Raw genomic sequence first — 21,801 nt, forward strand, 5'->3', positions numbered from 1 at the left:
AATAAAACAAGGATGCAACCAACCATCCCAGTCAGCTTCTGGAGGGACTCAGCCCACATGAAGGGCTCTCACTTCTAGGCCTGAGGCTCTTCAGCAAGCAGGAGGCAGGTGATGTCTTTCATTCCTGACTGCGTGCTGCTCCCTTTTCAAACCAAGGTTGCAGAGCCTCCTCAATTAGGCAGCCGGGGTAACCTGACAGACTGGCAGTTTCAAAAGCGTCTTGCTGAACAGCATCTTGCTGAACATAAGCAGCCTTGGAACTGAGTCTAGGCCTGTCACAAAGGCCAAGAAAACACGTCTACAGCCACAGCGGGCAGGAGGTGCTACGGGCAAAGAGTACTGATGAGCTTAGAAATTACACTAGTCTTTAATATGAGAAGATGGTCCTTATTGTCAGAGACTCAAGAGCCTAAAAGCTCCATTTCCTGCCCTTTCAGCAGTTTAATTGGTACGCCATGCTTCAAATCCAGATCAAGGGAGCCGGAGGAAAATTCAAGAGCCCTACTTCAGAGCCGAGTACCCAACGATGAGAAGGACGCCTTTTCAAAACGATGCCCTTGCTGTTTGCAATGCGCAGGTTAAAGGGCCCAGTTAATTAGCTGGAGCCCCAGTGGCCTGTTACACAAATGAATTCAGCAACCATGGTAACTTCTTACGAAGAACAGCGCGTTCAGAGCCAGGAGTGCAACGGGCCTTGATGAATGAGCCATCGCAGCTGAACCAGTGTCCAAACCCGTGTCCCATTAGGAAATTACTGGCTTTGCCCTTGACTCTATGGCAATTACTGCCCTGCTCCGAGTCCTACATTTACATAAGCTATATCTCCCTCAGACAACTTCCTCATCCTGACATGCTCAATTAAAAAGTTTCTGTTAAAATCATGTAATTAGAGATGGTAATTAGCTTCTAAAATAGGAACTGATCTTCCTAGTGTTAAATGTTCTGGGAAACAAAGCAAGGTAAGGAGAAGCTCTGAGACAGTCTCTGCTGTGTGGCACTGGCAGCAGTGTGCAGGAGTCTGAGCTTCTGCGGAGGTGGAGGCTGCTCCCGGCAATGCAGCTCTGTCCAAGCCGAAGCCAATTTACAGGAGGTGAAAGCCTGGGGCCTGGTTACAGCAGACTCAGGAGTCCTGCTGATTTCAAAACTGTCACTCAGCTCATTGGAACTGGGATTGGTCCCATTAGTGAAGGGGAGACATCAAAGACCTGCAAGTTCGCTCTGATCAACAGCCCTAAAGTTATGCTTTTCTTAACACATACAAACTGCCAGGCTAAAGGATCAGGCTAGAAGATAGTGCTCAGAGCCATAGGAAGAACCTCCTCCGGCTTCCCAAATCACGCCGTCCCACCATCCCTCCACGGTTGGGGTCATCTCCCCAGAGCTTGGCTGCACAAGCTGCCCCATGGAGTTCCCACCAGTCTGGGGGCCTCCGTGTCCCTCTAATCACTGCTCCCTGTTTCAAAACACTGATATCCCTGAATGAATGCGTTGGGAAGAGGGCAGTTTAGTGACATAAAGAGCAACACTTACCCTGTGAAAACGAGACACAGCAGGGTGCAGATGAGAATGAGCACTTGGTTAAACATCGCAGATTGGGTCCTTTGTATGGCTCGGTGCAGGTCGTTCTGGGAAGAAAGAAGAGAAGTCTCACCAAGTTCCGCCAGCCAAGACGAGCTATGGGTCAAGCGCTCTGTAAAGCACTCCCCCTCCCGCAGTCTTGCCGGCTCCAGCAGCGCAGCACAGGGGGAGGTCAGGCCAGAATTTGGCCCTCTAAAAAGACGGTGCGTTTCTGTAAGGAGTAGCACCGGTTGACGCCAGCCCACGTCCGGGACGCTGCGGGGAGCAGGCCTGTGCACGAGCTGCGAGAGACAGCTCAAGACGCGAACGTGGGCACGGGGGAAGTATCCCTGGTCCCGTTGCGTTATCACAGCCCAGCGACCACCGGACTGGTCCCTACCCAGAGCCCACAGAGTCCTGAAGGCGGCAGAGCTGCGGCACCAGCGTAACTGCAAAGGCGGGCGCTGTTGGGCATTTCTGCAGTTTTCAGTACTATTGCAAAAAAGGCCGGGACGAAATGGATGGGCTATGTTTGGTTACTTACTATCATGTTTTCCAGGGCATACTTGGCAAGCCAGCAGTTCAGAAAAACGGGAATGAATAAATTCCGTAAAGGAGGCCAGAATATCTACAAAAGCAAGAGTTACTCACAGGTTGACTTGAAAAACTAAAGTTTTAGTTGACTGCAGTGAAGCAGCTGAAAACGGAGGATGTTTTTGGGCTTACGCTCCAGAGAAAGTCATTATGTTGAAAAACACTGAAGCAAAAATTCCTTGCCAGCTTAAAATACTTGGCCAGCCATCCTTTTTTCTTTACTTCACCATTAAAACTGCAGTACTTATTAAATTTAAAGCTGCTTTAAAATGTCAACAYGAATACTCACCGTGATAATAAAGGGCACTGTGTTGATCATTTCAAGAACGAACGAAATGCGAAAAATCTGTTCCCAGATGTTCCCCTGGAGAATTAAACAAAAAGTGTTAATTGAATAAGCTTAAAAATATGCTAGAGGACAACTGAAAGGCTCCCATTCAGAGCAGCCAGGAAGACGCTGCCGTTCGCCTGGGGGAAGGCAGAGGTGACGCTGGTGACAGACCGCGGGAACGGGCCAGCCTCCAGATCCAGGCCTTGAACCTTTAGAAATTCAGAGTGCTTCAACCTAGGGGCCCTTTTTTTGGCCCACTATAAAACCCAGCGAGCCTTTGCAAAATGTAGTCCTGCTCTGAAGTTCAAGCGAAGCAGAAAAAGAAGAGAACTGCTAGCTCGGCTCTGCCTAAGAGTCACACGATAGCTCGGGGGGGGATAAGAAAGCAGAGCAGGGTCGCGGATATCTGCAAGACGCCTCTGAGGCTGACGTCCCTTGGGGGTACCCATCCCTCTCCGGTGGCTCCGGAGCGCACACGAATGGCAGGATGCTTCCGGCAGCTGGGACGCAGCGGCACGAATCCGCCCGGCCGGCGCGAGCCAGACCGCTCCCGACGGGGCGCTCACCTTGTAGCTGAGATAGATGAGCAGCATGGTCTCCAGGAAGCTGATTAAAGCTATGCTGACCTGCAGGAGAGACAGGCGTAACGCTGCTCAGGGTCCGTTCGAYGCCTCGTCACCCCGCCAGCGCTTCCCTCCTGCTTTGCGCCGAGGAGCCTGCGAGTGCCGCAGACTTAGGCCTGTTCGTGCAGTTTTTCTGCAAACGTTTCAGTTAGAAGCATGAACTTCTGCTATGCGCAAGCGACAGATGTCTAGGCCACCCCGAAGAGACCGGGAACCAGGATTTCCATCTCTCTGGAGGGAGCTGCCCTGCTTGAAAACAGCCCGTTGCTGGCACCGCTGCATCGCGCCGGGCTGGGCTGGGGGAAGCTGCCACCGCAGCAACGTGTGYGAAAGGGGCAATTTTAGTGGCTATAGAGCGACTCTGAGCTAAACCCCGGCTCCAGGGAGCACAAGGGGAGTCTGACCAACAAGAGCCAGGATCCTGGCATGACTATATAGATGCATCACGTGGAGTATTGCCCCATATTACACAAACTGCATGTGGCCCGGGCGTGCAGACTGCAGCATCCCTCCACCATCCTTAATCCCCGGAGCGGAGWTACTGCCGGGGCGGAGGTGGGAGCTGTCGGGACACGGTGCCCCAGGCAGTGCCATCTCTGGAGCTCCCCGGCTCCAACCTGGCCCCACCGGCTCCTGGCCAGACTCTCCCAGGAGGGGGGGAGAGCTCAACGGCATCCACAGGATTTTATCTTCCTGCAGATGTGCCTTTCCTACCAGCCCCTGGGAGCTTCAGCCAGGGCCGTTCTGCCGCTCTGAACGGAAGACCCGGCTCATTTTCTACTCACCAAAAAAACCTGTTTTCCCTGCCTGTTCCAGGCAGAAATAAGCACAGGGAAACGCTGAGAGCAGAGCATAAACCCCATATGACACAAATATGGCACAGCTTCTGCCATGCTTCTGCATGAGGTCTGGACACTCACCTGGACAGCCCACAGGGGCGTTTTTCTATCCACCCAGAAGATGTGGGACCTGTAAGGAAAATTCACAGCGGGTCTAAGCTGCAGCCCCGTTAGCAGAGCCCTCACCGCGCGGGGAACTCRGGTCCTCGCCGACGTCCCCAGCGTGGCACCGCCGGCGGCCAAGCGTGGTCCTCCCCGAGGCAGCGGGTACGGCAGCGCTGCAGCCTCTCAGCACCCTCTGTGCACGTTTGCTTGGCGAGAAGAGGCACCACAGCTTAAAACCCAGGGTTACAAACCCCAAATCCGGGCCAGTCGCAGGAGCGCGAGCAGAGSCCCCGAGCAGGTGAGACCCACCTCACGGCGGCGCTGGGAACGGCCCGGAGCAAAGCGCGGGGTTTGAAAGGTCCGGCTGGCTGCGGCCCATCTCGGGTCTCGGGGGGGGGGGAACGCGCAGGCAACGAACGGGAAACGCCACGAGCTTGCGGAGTAAGCGCAAGCGGGGAGGGCCGGCGCGATTCCGAGAGCGCCCGCTGGATTCACGGCAGACCTCCACCACCCGTGGCGGGGTTCACCCGTGCCCCCCCCCCCACTGCATGTCCTCCGGGGGGGGGGGGGACAGGGATCATCATAGCCCAAAATGTCCAGCTCTCCCGCCGGCAAGGCCGCCGTCGCTGCAGAGTTGGGGTGAGCAGGGGGCTGCCGACACCCTCTGCGCTGGGAATCAGCCTTTCCCGAAAGCGCAGCCCCGGGAGCTTTCGGAGCGAGGCGCCGGGGGCTGCCCCGCGCCCCGGCCCCCCCCGTGCCCCGCCGCGCCGCCCGTCGGGAGCGACTCACCAGTTGATCTTGGTGGACTGGTTGAAGAGCGTGTAATTCTGCTTCTCGCATTCCCAGCTGCGGCGGGGGAGACACAAAGCGGGGCAGAGGCAGTGAGGCAGGCGGAGGAGCCGGGGGGGGGGCCCGGGGCGCTGGCTTTGCCTTCCCGGCCACCTCGCCCGGGCTCAGGCTCGCCCCGGTCCCCGCAGCGCCCCGAGGYCGCGGGAGCCCGGCTCCCTGAGACGCCTTTGAGCATCTGACCGCCAAAAAATAAGCCTCATCGGCACATTTCAGCGTGCACCGCTACTTTTTTCAGGCGCCGCTCTCAGGCGAGGGGCTGCGTTCCTGCTGCCCAGCACTTATTGCACCCCCCGGCACACACCTCCTAAAGCTGCTGCTTCCTTCCGGATAAGGGACTTTGGCTGCGCTCAGCCTTTCGAGGGGGTGCCGCCACGTCCCGCCTAATTCTTACAGGTCTGAAACAACTTTCAGACGCTGCAGATGATGCACTCGGCAGCCTGCAGCCTTCCCGCAGAGAAAATCAAAATGCTAATTCCCTTCGAGTGCCCCAGCTCGTGCAGGGAAAAAACACAACACGCATATGTGAGATAAGCAAAGCAAGGACATGTTAAAAATAGGCTTATACTCAAACCCGGAGCAAAGCTGATGTATGTAATCATCCGTCACCTCGGTGATCTAAACGGCAAAACGTATTTCCTTCCCGAATGCTTAAATGGGATTTAGCGTAAGTGTCTTCAAGGGCATCAGCGTTCAGAAAATACTTGTTTGGTGATGCACYGAAAGCGGGAGCTCGTGCCTGGGTCTGAAGGCGACGGCAAGTGCACAGCGGCCCCAGGACGGCAATTTTAAGGCTGAAAGGTGGCCTCAGGCGAAACGTTATTGCAGCCAGTGTTACTGCAGGGGGTGCGAGCCGCGGCCACAAAGCGGAGGGGACGGGGAGCGGCGGAGGAGACAAAGCGCACGAGGCAGCTCGCGCCGAGCACTCGCTGGGGGAACCGGTCTGAGAAGGGGAGCGCTGCTCCTCACGGATCRCTGGGTGTTCGGGGGGGCTGCTGGAAAGGCTGCGTGCTGCCCCGCTGCAGAGCCCTGCGCTGCGCCCAGTCCGGCGGGACGGCATGTCCCGGCAGCACCCGGCCGGCCGCAGGGCTCCTCCAAGGAGGCGCCGGGAGCTCGGAAGGCCACCGCCACCCAGGTCCCTCGGGAATAGCTCAGTTTGGAGCTAACTGATCAGATTTCTCGGATGGCTTTTCCAGGCTGAAGGACAGCCTATCCCCACTGCAAACGTGACGGATTTGGGCAACACTTGAGGATGAACCATGAGCCTGAATTCTTCCACCACCTTTACTTGCGCGTGTTGCATGGGGTTAGCGACCGCACGAAATCYCACTTTGCAGGTGAGCAAAGACCTTTGCTAAACCACCAGTAAAAACAAGCAGGGAGAAACTGGAGCGAGCAAAAACGCTCGGTTCCCCCGAGCAGTCGCTCGRCTGCTGAGCACACGCAGCTCCCGGCAGCACCTCCTGTTTACGGGCCCACAGGAAAACATGGGAAACGCAGGAAAAAAATGGGAAGAACGAGAAGTAACCAGGTAAAAAGGAAATAGGTGGCACAAGCGCCGGGGCTGGCGGYGCCGCACGGGGACCTACCAGCCCACCCCCTCCTCGGGGTTGTCGAGCAGCACGCGGACGATGTAGAGCAGGCAGGTGAGCAGCTTCAGGGAGAAGTTGAACAGCCGGATCCTCAGGCCTGCGGGGAGAGCACGGGGCTAGCAGGGCGCGTGGCCGTCCCCGTTAATGGGGGGGGGGGCCGATGCCCGGTGCCCCTCAGCCTGCACCGCATGCTGTTAACTTTGTACCCCAGAAGCCTCCCCTGCTGCAAAGAGTTTGGCTTGCAGCAGCGCCGCGCAAACGCTGCCCAGGGCACTGCGCGTCCTACCCAGTGTCGGATACATCGGAGACTGATACAGAAATAAATGATGATGAATCAGCTCCTTGCTGGCCCCAATAGACGTGAGAGACAAACGAGGGAGCTGCTCGACTTTATCCCCCTCATTAGCCAGAATTCATTAAAAAGCTTGGGAGAAGCCAGGCCCGGCCCTGGCTGCTTGCTGCGCGTGCCGAGCAGCTCGCGGAAGGACGGAGAGCAAATAAAAGCGGCTGCTTTCTCGGCTCTCCCTCCCTAGCCAGTTCACTGGGTCATTACTCAAGTTACAAGCGAGAAATTCATCACGTTTCCATTAAAAACTTCCCCCGTGGGCATCCYGTCGTGCTACGCTCGAGCTTTTTAACAAGCCGACGCGCATCGTAGGAAAAGAAAAGGCGAATTTGTAAATGAAGCAGCAGCGGATTCGCTCCAGACGGTTAATGACATCCCCGAGAAGGAAAACACCCCCCCAGCATCATCCAGCGGGGGCTAATCCGCGCGCCCGGGCGGGATGCGGCGCCGGGGGAGGGGGGGGGAAGGGCCCGTGCGCACCCCCGGCCCCGGAGCCGTCGCACCGGAGCCGTCGCACCGCGGCGGAGCTGTCGCCGGCAGATGGCACCGGCTCCCCGCTCCGGACGCCACCGGGAAACGTCTCCCCGCCGCATTTTACGGCTCGGCAGAAGTTTGATTCCTCCCATCAGAGGAGCCGGCGGCGGCAGCGGCCCCGCGGAGGTGCCGTCGGGGCGGGGGGGGGGGGGATCCTCGGCGCGGGGCACTTACTTACTTGAGCGCTGGTTTTTGATGAAGAACAGCTTGAGGCGCTCCTTGAAGGTGTTCTCGTTCACGTAGAACTCCACCTGCACCCTGCCGGCAGAGCCGAGACGCCGTCAGCCCCCGCCGCCCCCCATCCATGCATGGGGCCACCCAGCGCAGCCCCCCCGCCCCGGCCTCCATCCCATCCCGGCCCCGCGGGAAGCCTGCTCCGAAGGGCGGCGGGACGGAGCGGGGAGGCCGCCGGGCGCCCCGGCTTCGCCCACGCYGGAGCCACCTTCGGCATCAAAGCTCTTCAAAAACAAATCTGATCTCCGAGGAGAAAAATTCCCTCCGTTGCTAAGATACTGTAATTTGGCCGTTCCAGAAAAACCCGGGAGCTGCCGACCAACTCTGAATTTTAACGTTCAGAGCCACCGAGGCTTTGCAGCACCCAGGCAATAAAGCCAGGACAGAGAGACGCCATCCGGGGGCAATTTCGCGGTTTCTCTCCAGGCGCTTGTTGCCTTCTGCTCCTTCAGTCTCCTTGCACCRACCCCCCCTCCCTGCCCCCGGGTTCCTCCTCTCGGCCCTGGGCCCRGCTCATCCCCTGCAGACGTGAGCCCTCGCAGCCGGGCACAGCAGCACGAGGGTCTTCCCAAGGTGCAAGCGGGAGCCGAGACTCGCTGCCCTGCCGGGGAGGGAAAGGCGAGATACTTTATAAACGTCCCCAGCCCTTTGCAAACTCGCTTTCTCCTTCCAGCCAGGGGTTATAAGTTGCACGCGGGTCTGCTAAATGCAAGCTAAGAGAGAGAGACTGGTTTCTGATGCCTCTGTTTTGTATTCTAGGCAGGACCGAGTCTGGTCATCACTAAGCATGGAGTCAAGTGCAATGAGGCTGCAATTTCCCCTGTTTCACTGCATTCAATACCAGAGTCTCTTAAGGAAGATGCTACTATTTTTTAACTGCCTACAAGAGAWCATTGAGCTCTCATTAATCAGGCATGGACTGACCAAGGCAAGCAAATTCAGAGCGACACTCATTAAATCTACAACCCCATGTTTTTCACYGATGCAACTTCCAGGCACATCTGGTACGTGCTCCAGTCAAATATGATGCTTGGCACACACCATACCGAGTCGTGACCGATTACAAGTGGTTGCTACTGGCTCTAACAAAAGGAGGACAAACAAATACTTGCTAAGCGTTAATGCTGAGCTGTTGCGGCAGGGGACGGGGAAAGGGTTTTGTAAGAGGCGCTCTCAGCGCTTGGGAATCCCGAGCCCTCAGACGCAAGCTCGGTTCCCACCAGCGCACACGGACATTTAACGGCCGCTCGCCTGCCGGCATACGCGAAGCGCAGCAAAGCTTTGAGCTGCACGAGCCCGGCTCYGCGGAGCCCTGCTTCTTGGAAACTCCCTCACGAGGGCGAGATGACGGATCTTTCATTTACAAGACTCTTGCATACAAAAAGCAAACGCCTGGCTAGAAAAGCACCGCCTCCGGCACATTAGCCGCGATAAAATTTTATAGGGACTATAAAACATTACACGTTTTTGCCATAAGTCAAGTAAGGACTCTTCTAGCTCTTTGACTTCGCACGAGAAGTCRGCTAAGACATTTGGCATTTGCGCTGATCGTCGTGCCAAAAGGAAGGGCTCTCCAAAACGGTTGGTAGCGCTCAGCTTTGAGCAAGCTGGTTYGAGGGGATTTCGACATGCTGCACCTCACCAGCACCTGCAGCCGGAAATTTTACAGAACCAAGCGAAGAAAGTCATAAAACACGAACGCACCTGTGGCAGCAGCAGGAGTTGCACCAAGAACGCACCTAACCCCRAAGTCCTGCAAACTGCGGGAAGAAACGCGCAGTGGAAGGGCCGCGAGCTGAGCCTGCACGTTTTGCCCCAAAACCAGCGGGCGAAAACTAGCGGGTGGGTTTGCGCCGRAACAGTGCCGTCGCTTCACCCGCGCGGCCCAGGGACGAGGGAGGGGGCAGCAATGTCACTGCGAGGTGGCCGCGTCCCTGCCGCCGGCACCTCGAGRGGGGAAGGCAGCGGGCCGGCGACTCGGGCAGCGGGAACGGCGGCGCCCAGGGACGCGGGGGAAGGAGCAGGGGGATCCACGAGCCGCCGCGTCAGCGCAGGCAGCGCGGTGTTCGAGCGCTACGCAGCCAGAAGTGAAGAACTTGGCAAGCAAAGCTTTCACGTGTTTAAATTAATCGCTTCCAAAGCTGGACTTCTCGAATAATTTATCTGTGCCGGGGCATAAATCAGCCAGCCGTGACTGCTCACGATACTGCACGCACAAGCCAATTGCTCCTTCTCTTTATCAARAACGTCCAGCAAAGGCAGGAACTGCCCGGCGGCTAAGTCACGAGCCGTGGCCGTCCAGCTCCCAGCGCCTCGGAGGATTAAGTGCCTCTGCGCCGGGGAGGCTTTCTGCAGGCACGATTCGTCTCCCGAGCATTTGCCTTCCCAACGAAGGAACAAACAGCAACATAAATCTCCGTCGTCAGACAGATGGTTAGCTGATCTATAGCACTGCAACCCACTTCCAAACCCCGAATATAAACCCCGGCTGATAAAAGAACTGAACAATCATAAGAGATATAGCTTTACATGACACATATTCATCAGCTATAATGGCAACGAAAGGAGAAGCGGTGCTGGGAAATCAGCTAAAACTGTTCCCGTGGGGAAAGGCGGTGTTCATCGCTGCGTAGAGACGCAGAGGAAGGAATAAAGCAAGGTAACGAGAACTTTTCACGGTGCGGACAACCTGCCCCAGCTGCTCTGCGGACGGAGGGAAGAGCAAACCCAGCTCTGGGGAGGGAGGGAGACAGCAACGGCTCTGGGAAAAATCACAGCCAAATGGGAAAAGTGAAAAAGGCAACGTGGAGCATCGCGGGGGAAGCTGCTGCATCCCGTCCCRGGGGGAGATGGGGATGACGTTAGGAGGGACCCAGTGCCAAGCCCCCGCGGTGCAAAGCCCCCGCAGCGCAGGTCTGCATCTGCGCRAGGCCGTGGCCCTGGCATGGGGTGAGCCCTCCGGGGGCAAAAAAAAAWTCAGCGTACCCAAGGAAAACGTCCAACGAATTATCACTTTGAATCAAAAACACCAACGGGCTCYGTTTCACAGGCGCCCCAGCAAGCCCAGCTCACTCGGGCCGCTTTCCCCAGAGCCGCYGCTGAAATCGGACACGGGCTGGCGCCAAGCCGCAGCTCCGCTCGCTCCCGTCCTCACCAGCAGCTGACGGCGCTTTGCAAATCAAATCTGCCACCGCGCCGGGGACACGGGCAGGGCCGGGGGCTCCCTGCGCCCGGGAGCACAAGCCCAGTGCTAAGTCCTCCGCTCACGGGTGCTATCAGGGCTATTAGGCACTTTATAAAGCCTGAGCAACTCCGTCTTCGTCACTCGGTTATTTGTTGTACTTTATTAATCTAAGATTAGAGGCCATTTGCTCRAAGACGACGAGCTTCCCCAAAAAAGACGCAATAACTGGTTCTACGAAGTGCCAAACACAAGAGCAAAATGAGCAYGGCTCCATTCTCAGGCGTTAAAATAAGACAGCAAGAAACACAGCCAGCTGAGCAGCTTGATAACTGCATCTCCTCCGGATAGCYGGGAATAAATACATCACCCTAAAAAGCACATAAAATACGAGGAATAGGAGCCGACAGCACACGCAGCTACGCGACGGAGCTCGCCCCGTAGCGAGGGGCCAGGACAGGCGACGGAGGGCAGCGACAACGCTGCTCCYGCAAAGCACCAGCCAAAATCATTTATTTGCCCGAGACTTACATGAGCGCTCCCGACGGCGAAAACTCCCTGCCGGCTCGCCCCGAGCCCGAGCCCGGCTCTGCGGCCGAGCCGCAGCTTTCGGCAGAGCCCGCGGACGGCCCGGAAACCTAGAGGGCTCGAGAGCCTCCTGCCCAATCCGGGCAGCAAGCGTCAATACCGGGACGCTGCCCAAAACCCTCGCTGCTGCCCAGCTGCTCTCTAAAGGTCTGTCACGTCCGTGACCGTTTTCCTCCGTTTCGTCAGGATTGAAATATCTCGCCGCGAGAAACGTGTCTTGAAATACGTACGGCTCTTGGAAGACGAGAAAAAAAAAAAAATATTAGCATCGTTGTGCATCTGAAACGCGTGTTATCACACTACAGCTGGGCAGGAAATGGCATGCTCGGCCCGGGAGATCTCTCCGGAAATGTTCCTTATCACGGAGTGGGACGCAAACGAGACTCTGCAGAGATTTTTTGGGGGAAAAAAAAAAAAAAGAACAGCAATCTCTGCAATCTGGAGGCTGCCGACACCTGCCTCGGCAAAGGCAGCGTCGTCTCGGAGGAGCCCCGGTGCGTCCGCCCRCTGCAGCTCAGCCCCGAGGGAGGCTCCAGGTCAGCCCCGCGCAACAGGAGGGGCCGAACGCGGGCGGAATCGGGCTGTGACACCCAGCGGCTGCAATCAAACTTGCTCGGCGCCTTTGGAGTTCCCAGGCGACGGATTCGCGGCACCGGATTTAGCCGCGGGCCGAGGAGGGCGAGCAGCCRCGCTGCAAGCGCAGGGCTGCAGCGCTCCTGCTCCGAGCAACCGACGGCACGAGGAGGGAAAAAAAGCAGAAAAACGCCTCGAAAAGGGCAGCGCGGCGCCCCAGCGACGGCCCCGGCGCCCGGCGGCCTTTGCTGAGCCGCAAAGGTGGTGCCGACGGCAACCGCTGCCCGCGGGCCGGTGCCCCCAGCCCCTCTCCGATTCCCCATCCCCGCTCCGCYTCCRCCTCCCGCTCGTTCCTTGGCCGCCRCGGGGAGAGCTGGTGCCRGCRGCGGGGTCTGCRCGCCCAGCGCCGCTCTGATAACACCCCGCTGGCTCCAACATTAACGCTACTTGGTTTGGGTCTCTTTTATTGTATTTTTTGGTGGGAAGCAGGCTCCAAGCAGCCGCTTCTGGAAACGCCCTGTCCGAGACCCAGACTGGCAGTAACTGGAGAGCCCGCAAAGGCCGGACTTCGCTCGCTCACGGTTGTACCAACAGGTGAACGATGCCCTGAAAACATACGCACAAACATTTCTGTGCGTTTGGGATGAAAACAGGCAGGTCATAAGCTACCGCACAGAGTAGCTGCCGCCAGCCGGACCACTTGCTCTTAATAATAATAATAATAATAATAATAATAAAAAAAAGCAGGAAGAGAAGAAGCAACCGAATAACATGCCGTGCTTTCTTTGGCTGATCTGTTTTGCAACACTGGAGATTTGACGCTCACGAGTCTGCTCCTGTAATTGCTTCTGCTGATGAATCTGGATTGTTTAATTAGAGTCTGCGCATGGAGCTCATTGCTAATGGGTAGTCATCAATTTGCTGCCAAGGGTATCACTTCTGCCCAAGAAGGAGCTCGTCTGTCTCTGAGCCCAGACACCCTTCACTGTTTTCCCCTTCTGGGGAACCATTTTTGTTGCAGAAGGCTTTGCCGGTCTGGTGCGTAAATCCTTGATGCCAAGAGCAGCGAAGGAGCAACACGGAGCTGCTCAGCTCCCTTCAAAGCCAATTAATCCACTGTCACTTTCAGAGTCAGGATGTGACCGCTGCTCTTGGCAGCGAGGGCTGCCACAAACGCCCGGCCGACGAGACGACATGCAGGCATGCACGGCCCAGGCACGCTTAGTTTCGGCTCGGCTCCTGCACGGCGTAAGAGGGACGCTCTCCAGGGCCGAGACGCCTTTTCTGGGGGCGGGCGGGTTTGGTGGCAGCGCTCCCCCCTTCCCGGCGCTCTCCACCGATCCCAGGGAGCCGAAGCCCTGCGCGGCCCAGAAGTTCATGCACGGCACTTACTGCGAAAAGGAGGAGTCCRCACTGAAATCTTCGGCATGAGGCCTACAGAGCAAAAGCATCACAACAAATGAGACACACAGCGAATACACCGTGAACGCTGCTGGGCAGAAACAGGAGCAAAAGCTGGAAACGCGTTAGAGGGAACGTCAGCAGCCAGCGCCTGCGACATCAGGCATCCCGGCTTTGCTCTTTTAAGAACTCAGCTCTACGGATAAAAACCTTTGCCTATGCCTCTTCTTTTCTTTCCCTTTTTTTTTTTTTTTTTTTTTAAATAGATTTCACACCTTCTGCAGAGAAATGGGATTTTGCAAGGTGCAGCCTGGGGTGTTTGGGAGGAGCTGGGCATCGCGTTTATCCTGAACGCACCGTGAAAGAAATGCTTTCCCCTGCACAGGAGATGGAGTGAGAGGAAACCAGAGAAGCGAGAGAACAGAAAGGAGCAAACACAGGGCAATGGGGGCAATGAGAGGGGGGAGAAGCGAGCACACGGAGACGGCGGGGGAGAGCGGGCGCCGCGGGGGACCTCAGGCAAGGCTTTGGGGTGCAGCACGCCGGGAAGCACCGCACCGGAGCATCCCGACCGCGTGAGCTGCTGCTCGGCTCCTGCAGGGTCTCCGGCTGCAGCCCCGGGGCGAGCGGGAGCGAAGCGGCACCGACGGGTGCGAAGCATCGCCCAGAAAACCTGCAATAACCCCCTGCCACCCCGCTGCTCTCCCCGAATGCCCCGGCCCGGGCAGCGCCAGGGCGGCATAAAAATGAGTCCGACAGCCGTGGCAAGTCCACTCGCGTGTGCTTAAATGCAGGCTGGCGCGTCCTGGGAGCAGTGCCGAAGCAGTGCCGGAGCAGTGCCGGAGCAGTGCCACGGGAACGGCACTGCGGAGCCCCAAGGCGCCGGCTCCGCGCACCAGCGCCCTGCCCCTGGCCCGCGGCCACGTCGGAAAAATCCCCGACAGCCGCAGCACGTCTGGGAACCGGCCTCGCTTCCCCGAAGCGGCGCCGGCACCGCGCTCCCCAGGCGGCTGCGGAAAGACGGAGGCAGCGGCACAACGCTGCCAACGGCGGCAGCTCCAGCCGGGAGGGAAATCGCTGCCTGCGCAGAAATTACGCTCCTCGCAAGACAAAGAAAGAGCCAAGGAAAGCCACCGGCTTCCCTGAAGGAGGATGCAGATCCCCATCCCCGAGGGTGGCTTTGACGCTTTTTTTTAGAGGCGGCCTGCCTGGGCCAACCCCTTTGCTGATGCTCGGGTGCAGCCGGCGCCCCTTTTCCTCCGGGCAAAGCAGCCTTATTTAATACGAGTCAGGGTAATCAAGAAATACAAGCAAAGAAAAGGGGGCGGTTTGCGGGGGGGGGGGTTATTTTATTTAGCTTTGTGCTTTACGAGACCCCCAGCACTGCGGTTCAACCTAAAAACAAGCAATAAGCCCTGATTTCAATTAAATTGCGAGCGCGGAGGAAGGCTAATAATCCATTCCCCAGCTAGCAGGAGAACAGAGCTGCCTGCTGCGATACGGCTCGGCTTTCCGCGCTGCTTCTTCCGCTCCTAAAGCCCAGGCGTGCACGAGGGTGGCTGCTGCCTCCCGCCGACCTGCCCCAGAGCAGGCTGCCGCRGCGGGCGCAGGCTCCGGCTCCGGCTGGGCACCGCACGCGGGGATGTGTGTGCTGCCGGCCGGCGAGGCGGGAGCGGCTGGGGGAGCCGGCGCCGAGGCAGCGCGGCGGCTCCGTAGGTGCTCCGTCTTGACGAGACGTTCCCACGCGATCCGCCTGCCCACCAGCTCGCCGCCGCCAGCCRGGTTCGGCTGCGACTCGTGCAGCCGGCGGCCGCTGTGAGGCTGCTGGTGGGGAGGAGGCTTCCCGGCGCTCCTCGCCCGCGGCTCCGCAGCCCCGGCGGAGCAGGGACACGAGTCCTCCAAAGCTGCTTCCTATTTATCRCAATCGCTTGCACGTCTTGGGSGAGGAGGAGGAGGAAGGGGCAGAAYGACGGGGACGCTGCAGCGGGTGCTCGCGGCCGGTCCAAAACACCATGCAAAACCCCTCAAAGTTATTTCCCGGGCAGCTGCACGCGCCGCTGCGGGACGGTTTCGGGGAGGAACTGCCTGCCCAGTGGCCCCCCCCCCCCGCGAGCCGCCTGTGCACCCAAAGAACAAAACCAGCAGCAAAAGCACCTCGCTGCCAGGTCCTGGGCGAGGACAGGCTTCTTCCTTTGCGGAGAGCTACCTGCCGCGGCGGGTTGGTGGCGAAGGCAGGGAACGCTGCCCAGTCCCCAGCTCCCAGCGCAGGCTCTGCAGACGCCCGCGGCCGCGCAGCAGCCCGACCTCCTCGCTGGGCTGCGCCGCTCGGAAGGGCACGGCAGGGCTGGACCGCCGGGCCGGCACCGCAAAGCCGGCGCCTCTCGCAAACCACGTGCTCGCGGAGAGGGAGCGGTCGAGCTCGCCGCCCTCCCACCCTGCTGCCGGGCGCTTCCGACTCGTTTGCACAGTGATCCTAAATTGGTAATCAAGGGCCCATTGCTCACAGCGACGATAAAGCCCGGGGCTGGGTTTCCATCGGCCCCTGGCTCACCCAGAGGAGCCCTGCAACGTGTTCACGATAAACATCCCGAATTTCTCCAGCTGCAAAGCAGAGGCAAGTGCCCGGCCGGGAGGAGGCAGCAAGCGCAGCCGCCCCGGGGCAAAGCGGATTACCGCCGGCACGGGCAGGGGCTGCTCGGCCCTTCCGCCCGAGGTCGGCTTTGCCCAGATCCTTTTACGTCTCCTGGAGACATTTATGGGAAAGAAACAGCAACTGCTCTGGTTTTCTCCTATTAGAGAGCCAGCTGGCGAAGGGCGCAAGCAGAAGACGGTACGAGCAGAGGGTTATTCCAGGCACAGCTCCCCGGGGCACAGGAATGAGGTTCCTGAAAACCAGGCGAATGGCAACGGTGCATTTAATCACGGCCGTCTGCCCGGGCTCCRGCAGACCCGGGGTCCGCCTCCACCCCGGAGCGCCGGGAGGAGCCGCAGCAAGTGCCGCGGTGTCTCAATAACTGTCGACGCGCGCAGACATTCGCCTGCTCGCCCCGCAGCCTTATTCCTAACACACATCTTCGGTTTGACGGCTCCGCTCCTCCCGGCATTATTAAAGCATCCTTCAGCCGCCGACCGGCACGGCCCCGCTCCCACGAGGGCCGGCTGAAAACGTGAAAACCAGAGAAAGTCCAAGAGAAGCGAAGTCATTACAGCGAACGCAAGGGAAAAGCTGAAGCTGAGTAACGCGAGTCCCCTCGTGCGCCCCCGAAACGTGCGGGGCGGCAGCAGCAGCAGCGATGACAAATCGCCGTTCGTTCCTGTCGCCAGCTCGCGGTGCCGCTGGAGGACTTGGCCACCAGCCACCTCCACCTGCCTCGCCGCAGCCAGCTGAGCGCTCGCAAGGCGAATAGCGCTGCTCACCGAAAGGCGCCTCCGGTACAAGGGACTCCCCCAAAAACGGACAGACCATAAAGCTCCTCCGCGCAGGTTTTAGCCATCCCTGTGCCATGGTTAAAGTGTATGCGATAACGTAGTAACCAAAAGGGGCTCTCAGCTCCCAGAAATAAATGAGCTCTTTGTTCAGATCCCCCAGAGAAGAACTACTGGAATGTTAGATCGAAGCCTTTCCTCCTCCTTCCCAACAGACACCTGAATTCACACAAATAGTCTAATGGCCCAGGAAATATGGAGAAAATATATTTTTAAAGAAAACTAAGAAAACCACTCCAATTCTCACCTGTAAATGGTTTGCTTTACAGACACCAAAGATTTCCTGAAAGTTTCAACTCTGAAAGTTTTGCTTATTATGGAAAGGCCGAATTTTCTGCCAGGGAGAAAATCCCTCTAATTCTCCAGAGCATCCCAGGCAGCCACCCATGGGAGCAGCCTGCGCTGCCCCCGCGGGGACCCAGCCCTGGGGACTGTCCCGGCGGCTCGGGGCAGCAACCAAGGCGCTGGCGGCTGGAGGCTGCCTGCCGCCGCGGGGAGCCCGAGGACACGGACACAGGGTCCACGGCGCGCCGGCTTCCCCGGGCGGCGCTCGGCCCCGAGGCACGAGCCACGGCGCGCTCCTCACCGCGCTGCCAGCGGGAAAGCAGGCCACCAAAATAGCGCGACGTGAGAGGGACAGATGGGGCGAGACGAAAAAGGAAAGCAGAGAGGGGGAGAACGAAGCAGGAGGAGGAAGGAGAAAGTAAGAGGAACGAGCACGCGTCCTGGTCGCGCTAGGAGAAGGGGGAGACGGAGCCCCGGGGCCACAGCTGCGCGCGGGAAAGGGGGGACCCAAGCGAAAGGGGACATGAGCACACGCTCCACCATGGTCCATGGCCTGGAGGAACCGGTGCCGCCCGGGCGCCGGCCAGGCACCCTGACCAACCAGGCACCAAGCGGCAACCGCCTGCTCCCGCGCGACGTGGCATCAAACGCAGCCAGCGAGCACATCGGCGCGGGCCGGTCGCGCGGGAGCAGAGCTGCCTCCTCGCCCCCGAACGGCGCGCAGCGTGCTCTCAAGYGCCGGCCACGCCGCTTTTCTTGGCGCTCCGCTGCAAACCGTACGTTGCAATGAAAACGCGTAAAGCCTAGAAACAAGCAGCGCGCAGGGAGGAAGAAGCCGCGCTGCACGCTGCAGCCAAATGAGTCGTTCGCCGGCGCCCGCTGCCGCGGGGCAGGTGTCGGGAGTCACCGCGCGGGAGCTTTGGGCGCTTCCCCATGCCGGGCTTCGCTCCCGGGCGCTGCCTGCCATGCAAAGAGGCGCTACGGAAATTAACCCCGCAGCACACCTCCCTGCTGTTTCTCACGAGCTAAATGAGTCGCTAYGGTCCCGCCAGCTGGAGAGGGAAGGTGATCCCCAGCTTGGCCCGGCCGCCAGCCCTTGCCGAGCCGCGTTCCCGCGGGGCAGCCCCGTGCCATCCTGCACCTTCCGACTCCCACGCTTCCCATCGCCGCCTGCAACCACCGGGCCTGACCGCAAGCACCCCCATGCAGGCATCCCTAGGCTGGGCGCCGAGGCCACCTTCGGCAGGACACYAGGATTTGCAGAAGCGCCGGCACCCGGCCACAAGCCGGAGGAGGACGCGCGCTCGCTCAGCACGCCCCAAGCCCGGCGGCTCCACGCGGCACCTGGCTACGAGCCCGCGGTCTGACTTCTGGCATCTCCCAGCACCGATCTGCATGACGAAGCTTTCCGCCGGGGTGCGCCCCAGGGACGAGCGCCAGGGCAGGATTCAAGCCACGGGACGGCAGGAACCGGAGCCGCCTCCGGACCAGCTCGCAGGTGCAGGATGGACCTGGGAGCCAGGTGCTAGCCAGGGAGACGGCGCTTCGCGGGGGCCGAGGTGCAAAAGGGGGAGGGCGAACAGAGTCCAAGGGTCCGCTATGATACAGCTGTCAGGCAAACGCAAGAAAAAGGCAGACCGAGGCCAAACCCTTTACACCGGCCAGTGACAAAATCGCTGCTGGTGTTCACGACCCGTTGTGTGTTCAGTGCGCGTTCGGGCAGATGGCAGCTCCCCGCGCCCCCAGCCTGAAACCTGGCCCCGTCCTGCTCATCGGGATCAGACCGCGCACGCATAGGTCGATGTTACGCAGGATTTGAGAAATCGAGCAGCTTGCCTGCTTTTGCAACGGGCTTCCGCAGGCGCCGCACGCAGCCTGGGTTGTGGCTCTACAGCAGAGAGAAAAGCCCGAGCTAAACAACCCCCCTGGACTGCCTGCTCCCGCAGCCCCAGCTCCTCCCCAGCTCGCGCTGCTCACGCCGTCGGGGCTGTGCACGCGTCCCCCGTAACAAAACCAACCCCGTCTCTCCATCAGCCCGAGGACCCACGGCAAACTGCGTGCAGGGGAGGCAGGAACAGGGTCCGGGGCCCCGGTGCTAGACGGCGACGCTCAGCAGCAGCAGCAGCAGCAGCCGCCTCGTTCTTCCCACAGCCCTGAAAGGGGGCGATGAGAAGGAGCGAACGTCTCAGCCCAAACGCAGGGCACGAGGACACCCCATCGCTCGGGAGCGGCGCTCCTCAGCGCCGAATCACCACCGACCTCGCCAACAGAGACGGTGTCTCCAGCTCGGCCGGCACGGTGACCCTGACCGCGGCCGCCAGCGGCAGGCTCGGTGSGACCAGCTTGGAGACCAGCCCCCGCGTTGCTTGCTTGGAGCTGCARGGCGCCGCAGCCGTCCCCCTCCGGCCTGGGCGGCTGTTACAGACAGTCGACGCCTTGTCGGCAAACAGTCGCCCGGCGCAGTGAACCCTACCGCGCTGCTCAGCCRCTCGGCGCGCACGGACACCCACCGCTAGAAGTACCGAGCTCTCCCAAGCCTCAACACGCTCCCTCCGGCGGCTTCGAGAAGAGGCGACGCCTGGCAGAGGGCCCGGCAGGGGAGCCGGGGATGGGGAGGTTGGCGAGCGCCCCGGAGGGGAACATCCCCATCGGCCCCCCAGCACGTCTCAACTTCTCGTTTAAACCTTGCCCCATTATAAGAGTTTCGGTCCTTTTAGTGGAGACCCGCGCTGACCCGGGCTCCCGGGAGCAGCTCTCATCCGTTGCAAACGCAACGCTCCAGCGACAGCTGGCCACAGACCCATGGGTTCCTCTGGAGCCCGGCGGTCAGGCAGTAGGAAATGCCGGATGCACCGAGGCCGGGCAGGACGGCTGGGGAGGAGAGCAAACGCCTCCAAGGGAACTACCTGTCCACGCCTGCAAATAGCCTCTCCGTCTCCTACGCAAAACACCTCCGGCTAAAGTTAAAGGAGCAAAACAGCGTGTATTATTCAGTGAAGACAAAGACATCTCCAAAAGCTGCTTGTTGGAAAAAACGTTTTGTTAAAGAAATGCTGAAAAATAAGTGTTGACTTATTGCACCCAGGAGAGGGAACCGAGCGGCGCGGCATGGCACTGTGTTCAACAGCAGGGGGAAATTGCGCACAACCCTTTGCTCCCGCAGCCTGCTATGGAGACAATCACCGAGCAACTTGCCTGTTAAGACAAAATGGTTTTAACGGTCTCAACAGTCACTGGACCTTTCCGCTGCTCTGATAGTGTCCAGGAGTCAGAAGATGAAAACACAATTAGCAAGAGCTGTTTGTTAATGCCTGGCTGCTCCTTGGGGGAACAAACATTGGTTGGTTAGGAATTGCACTTTCAAGCATGTTCGGGTGGTTTTCTCCCTCTCTGAAGTGCTTTACATCCAAGAGATGCTGGATTAAATTCTCCCTTCCAATCTGCTGCTATTTCTCTCACTGGATTACTGAGTAGACTCCAGCCACGTTGCTCACGGTAACACGACTGAAGCAAAGTCCCATTTTTCCTGCCAAAAATACATCGAATCRACAGACGAGGAGAGGTTGAGGGAGGTGGGTCTGTGCAGCCTGAAGAAGAGAAAGTGTAGGAAGGATCTAATTGCTGTCTTCAGCTACCTAATGGGAGGTTATGGGGCGAGATGGAGCCAGCCTCTTCTCAGATGCACACACGCAAAGAACAAGAAGCAGCAGGCACAAGCTGCAGCACATGGAATTTTGAAGGGATATGAGGAGAAACATTATTCACCCCAAGAGTGATTAAACCCTGAAACGGGCACCCAGAGAGGCTGAGAAATCTCCATCCTTGGAGACTGTCAAAACTCAGCTGGACCAGTCCTCAACAACCCAATCCAACTTTAAAGTTAGTTCTGCTTTGAGAAGGGGGTTGGACTACAGATCTTCAGAGGTCCCTGCCAACCTAAACAATTCTCATTTTCTTCTCCAAACCTTAGCATTTCAGGTTGTTGGTTTTTTTAAAACACAGTTTCGTAAGGTTTCAAATAACAGCATTTCCTAGTTCTGCAGCCTGCATTCACAATGACTCCCACTCCCTCAGTTCTCCAAGTACCTAACATGAGTTAGAAATCAGACTGTCCTGGGTGAGACCAAAGGTCTACATTGCTCCGTATCCACCAGAGACCAGGGCATGGGCTTACAGAAAGAGCCAAAAGCAGGGCACCAAAACATGACATTTCTCCATGAAGCCCTCCTACCTTCCGGCAGTCTTCAGTTCAGCACAGGTAAAGTTTATGGCATGTCCCTCCAGTTTTTAGGGGAGCAATCTTTAACTCCAACAGGGAGCAGGTAGAGAAACCACACTAGCAGCTGTTGGCAGCTCAGCGAGCATGGTTCAAACAGGCAGGAGTAGAAGCACAGGGTCAGAGAAGGGATACACAGTACCGCCAACCTCTGACCCTCCCACGTTTTAGGACAGATCTTCAAAACCAGATACTTTAAGGGTGTGCTTACAATCCCTTAAGAGTATCGGTTTGCCCCGGTAATGGCTAGTGGCCAGAATTTCCCCTACTTCCCAGCAGAGCTGCATAAACAGGACACTATTATCTTGTAAAAATGTTTTCTTTAAATCCACATGTCCGGTATTAGAGAGAGATCAGCAGTCCACTGAACGAGATCCAAGCACAGATATTTACATGTCTTTAAGCCTGCC

At 58.5% G+C, this 21,801-nt stretch overlaps 1 protein-coding gene across 1 annotated transcript in view; it reads right to left on the minus strand.

The window, feature by feature from the left end:
* The window catches only part of KCNT1 (potassium sodium-activated channel subfamily T member 1), an 82,683-nt gene that overhangs the window by 15,025 nt on the left and 45,857 nt on the right, over nt 1–21,801 (minus strand). The window contains exons 3-10 of the mRNA XM_026062078.1: nt 7,546–7,625; nt 6,485–6,584; nt 4,839–4,895; nt 4,026–4,074; nt 3,049–3,108; nt 2,441–2,515; nt 2,102–2,185; nt 1,531–1,625 (exon numbers count right to left, since the gene is read on the minus strand). Coding sequence (XP_025917863.1) covers nt 1,531–1,625; nt 2,102–2,185; nt 2,441–2,515; nt 3,049–3,108; nt 4,026–4,074; nt 4,839–4,895; nt 6,485–6,584; nt 7,546–7,625 — 600 coding nt within the window. The remainder of the gene's footprint in view (nt 1–1,530; nt 1,626–2,101; nt 2,186–2,440; nt 2,516–3,048; nt 3,109–4,025; nt 4,075–4,838; nt 4,896–6,484; nt 6,585–7,545; nt 7,626–21,801) is intronic.

Source organism: Apteryx rowi, unplaced genomic scaffold (assembly GCF_003343035.1).
Source record: "Apteryx rowi isolate R43461 unplaced genomic scaffold, aptRow1 scaffold_19, whole genome shotgun sequence".
Classification (NCBI taxonomy): Eukaryota; Metazoa; Chordata; class Aves; order Apterygiformes; family Apterygidae; genus Apteryx; species Apteryx rowi.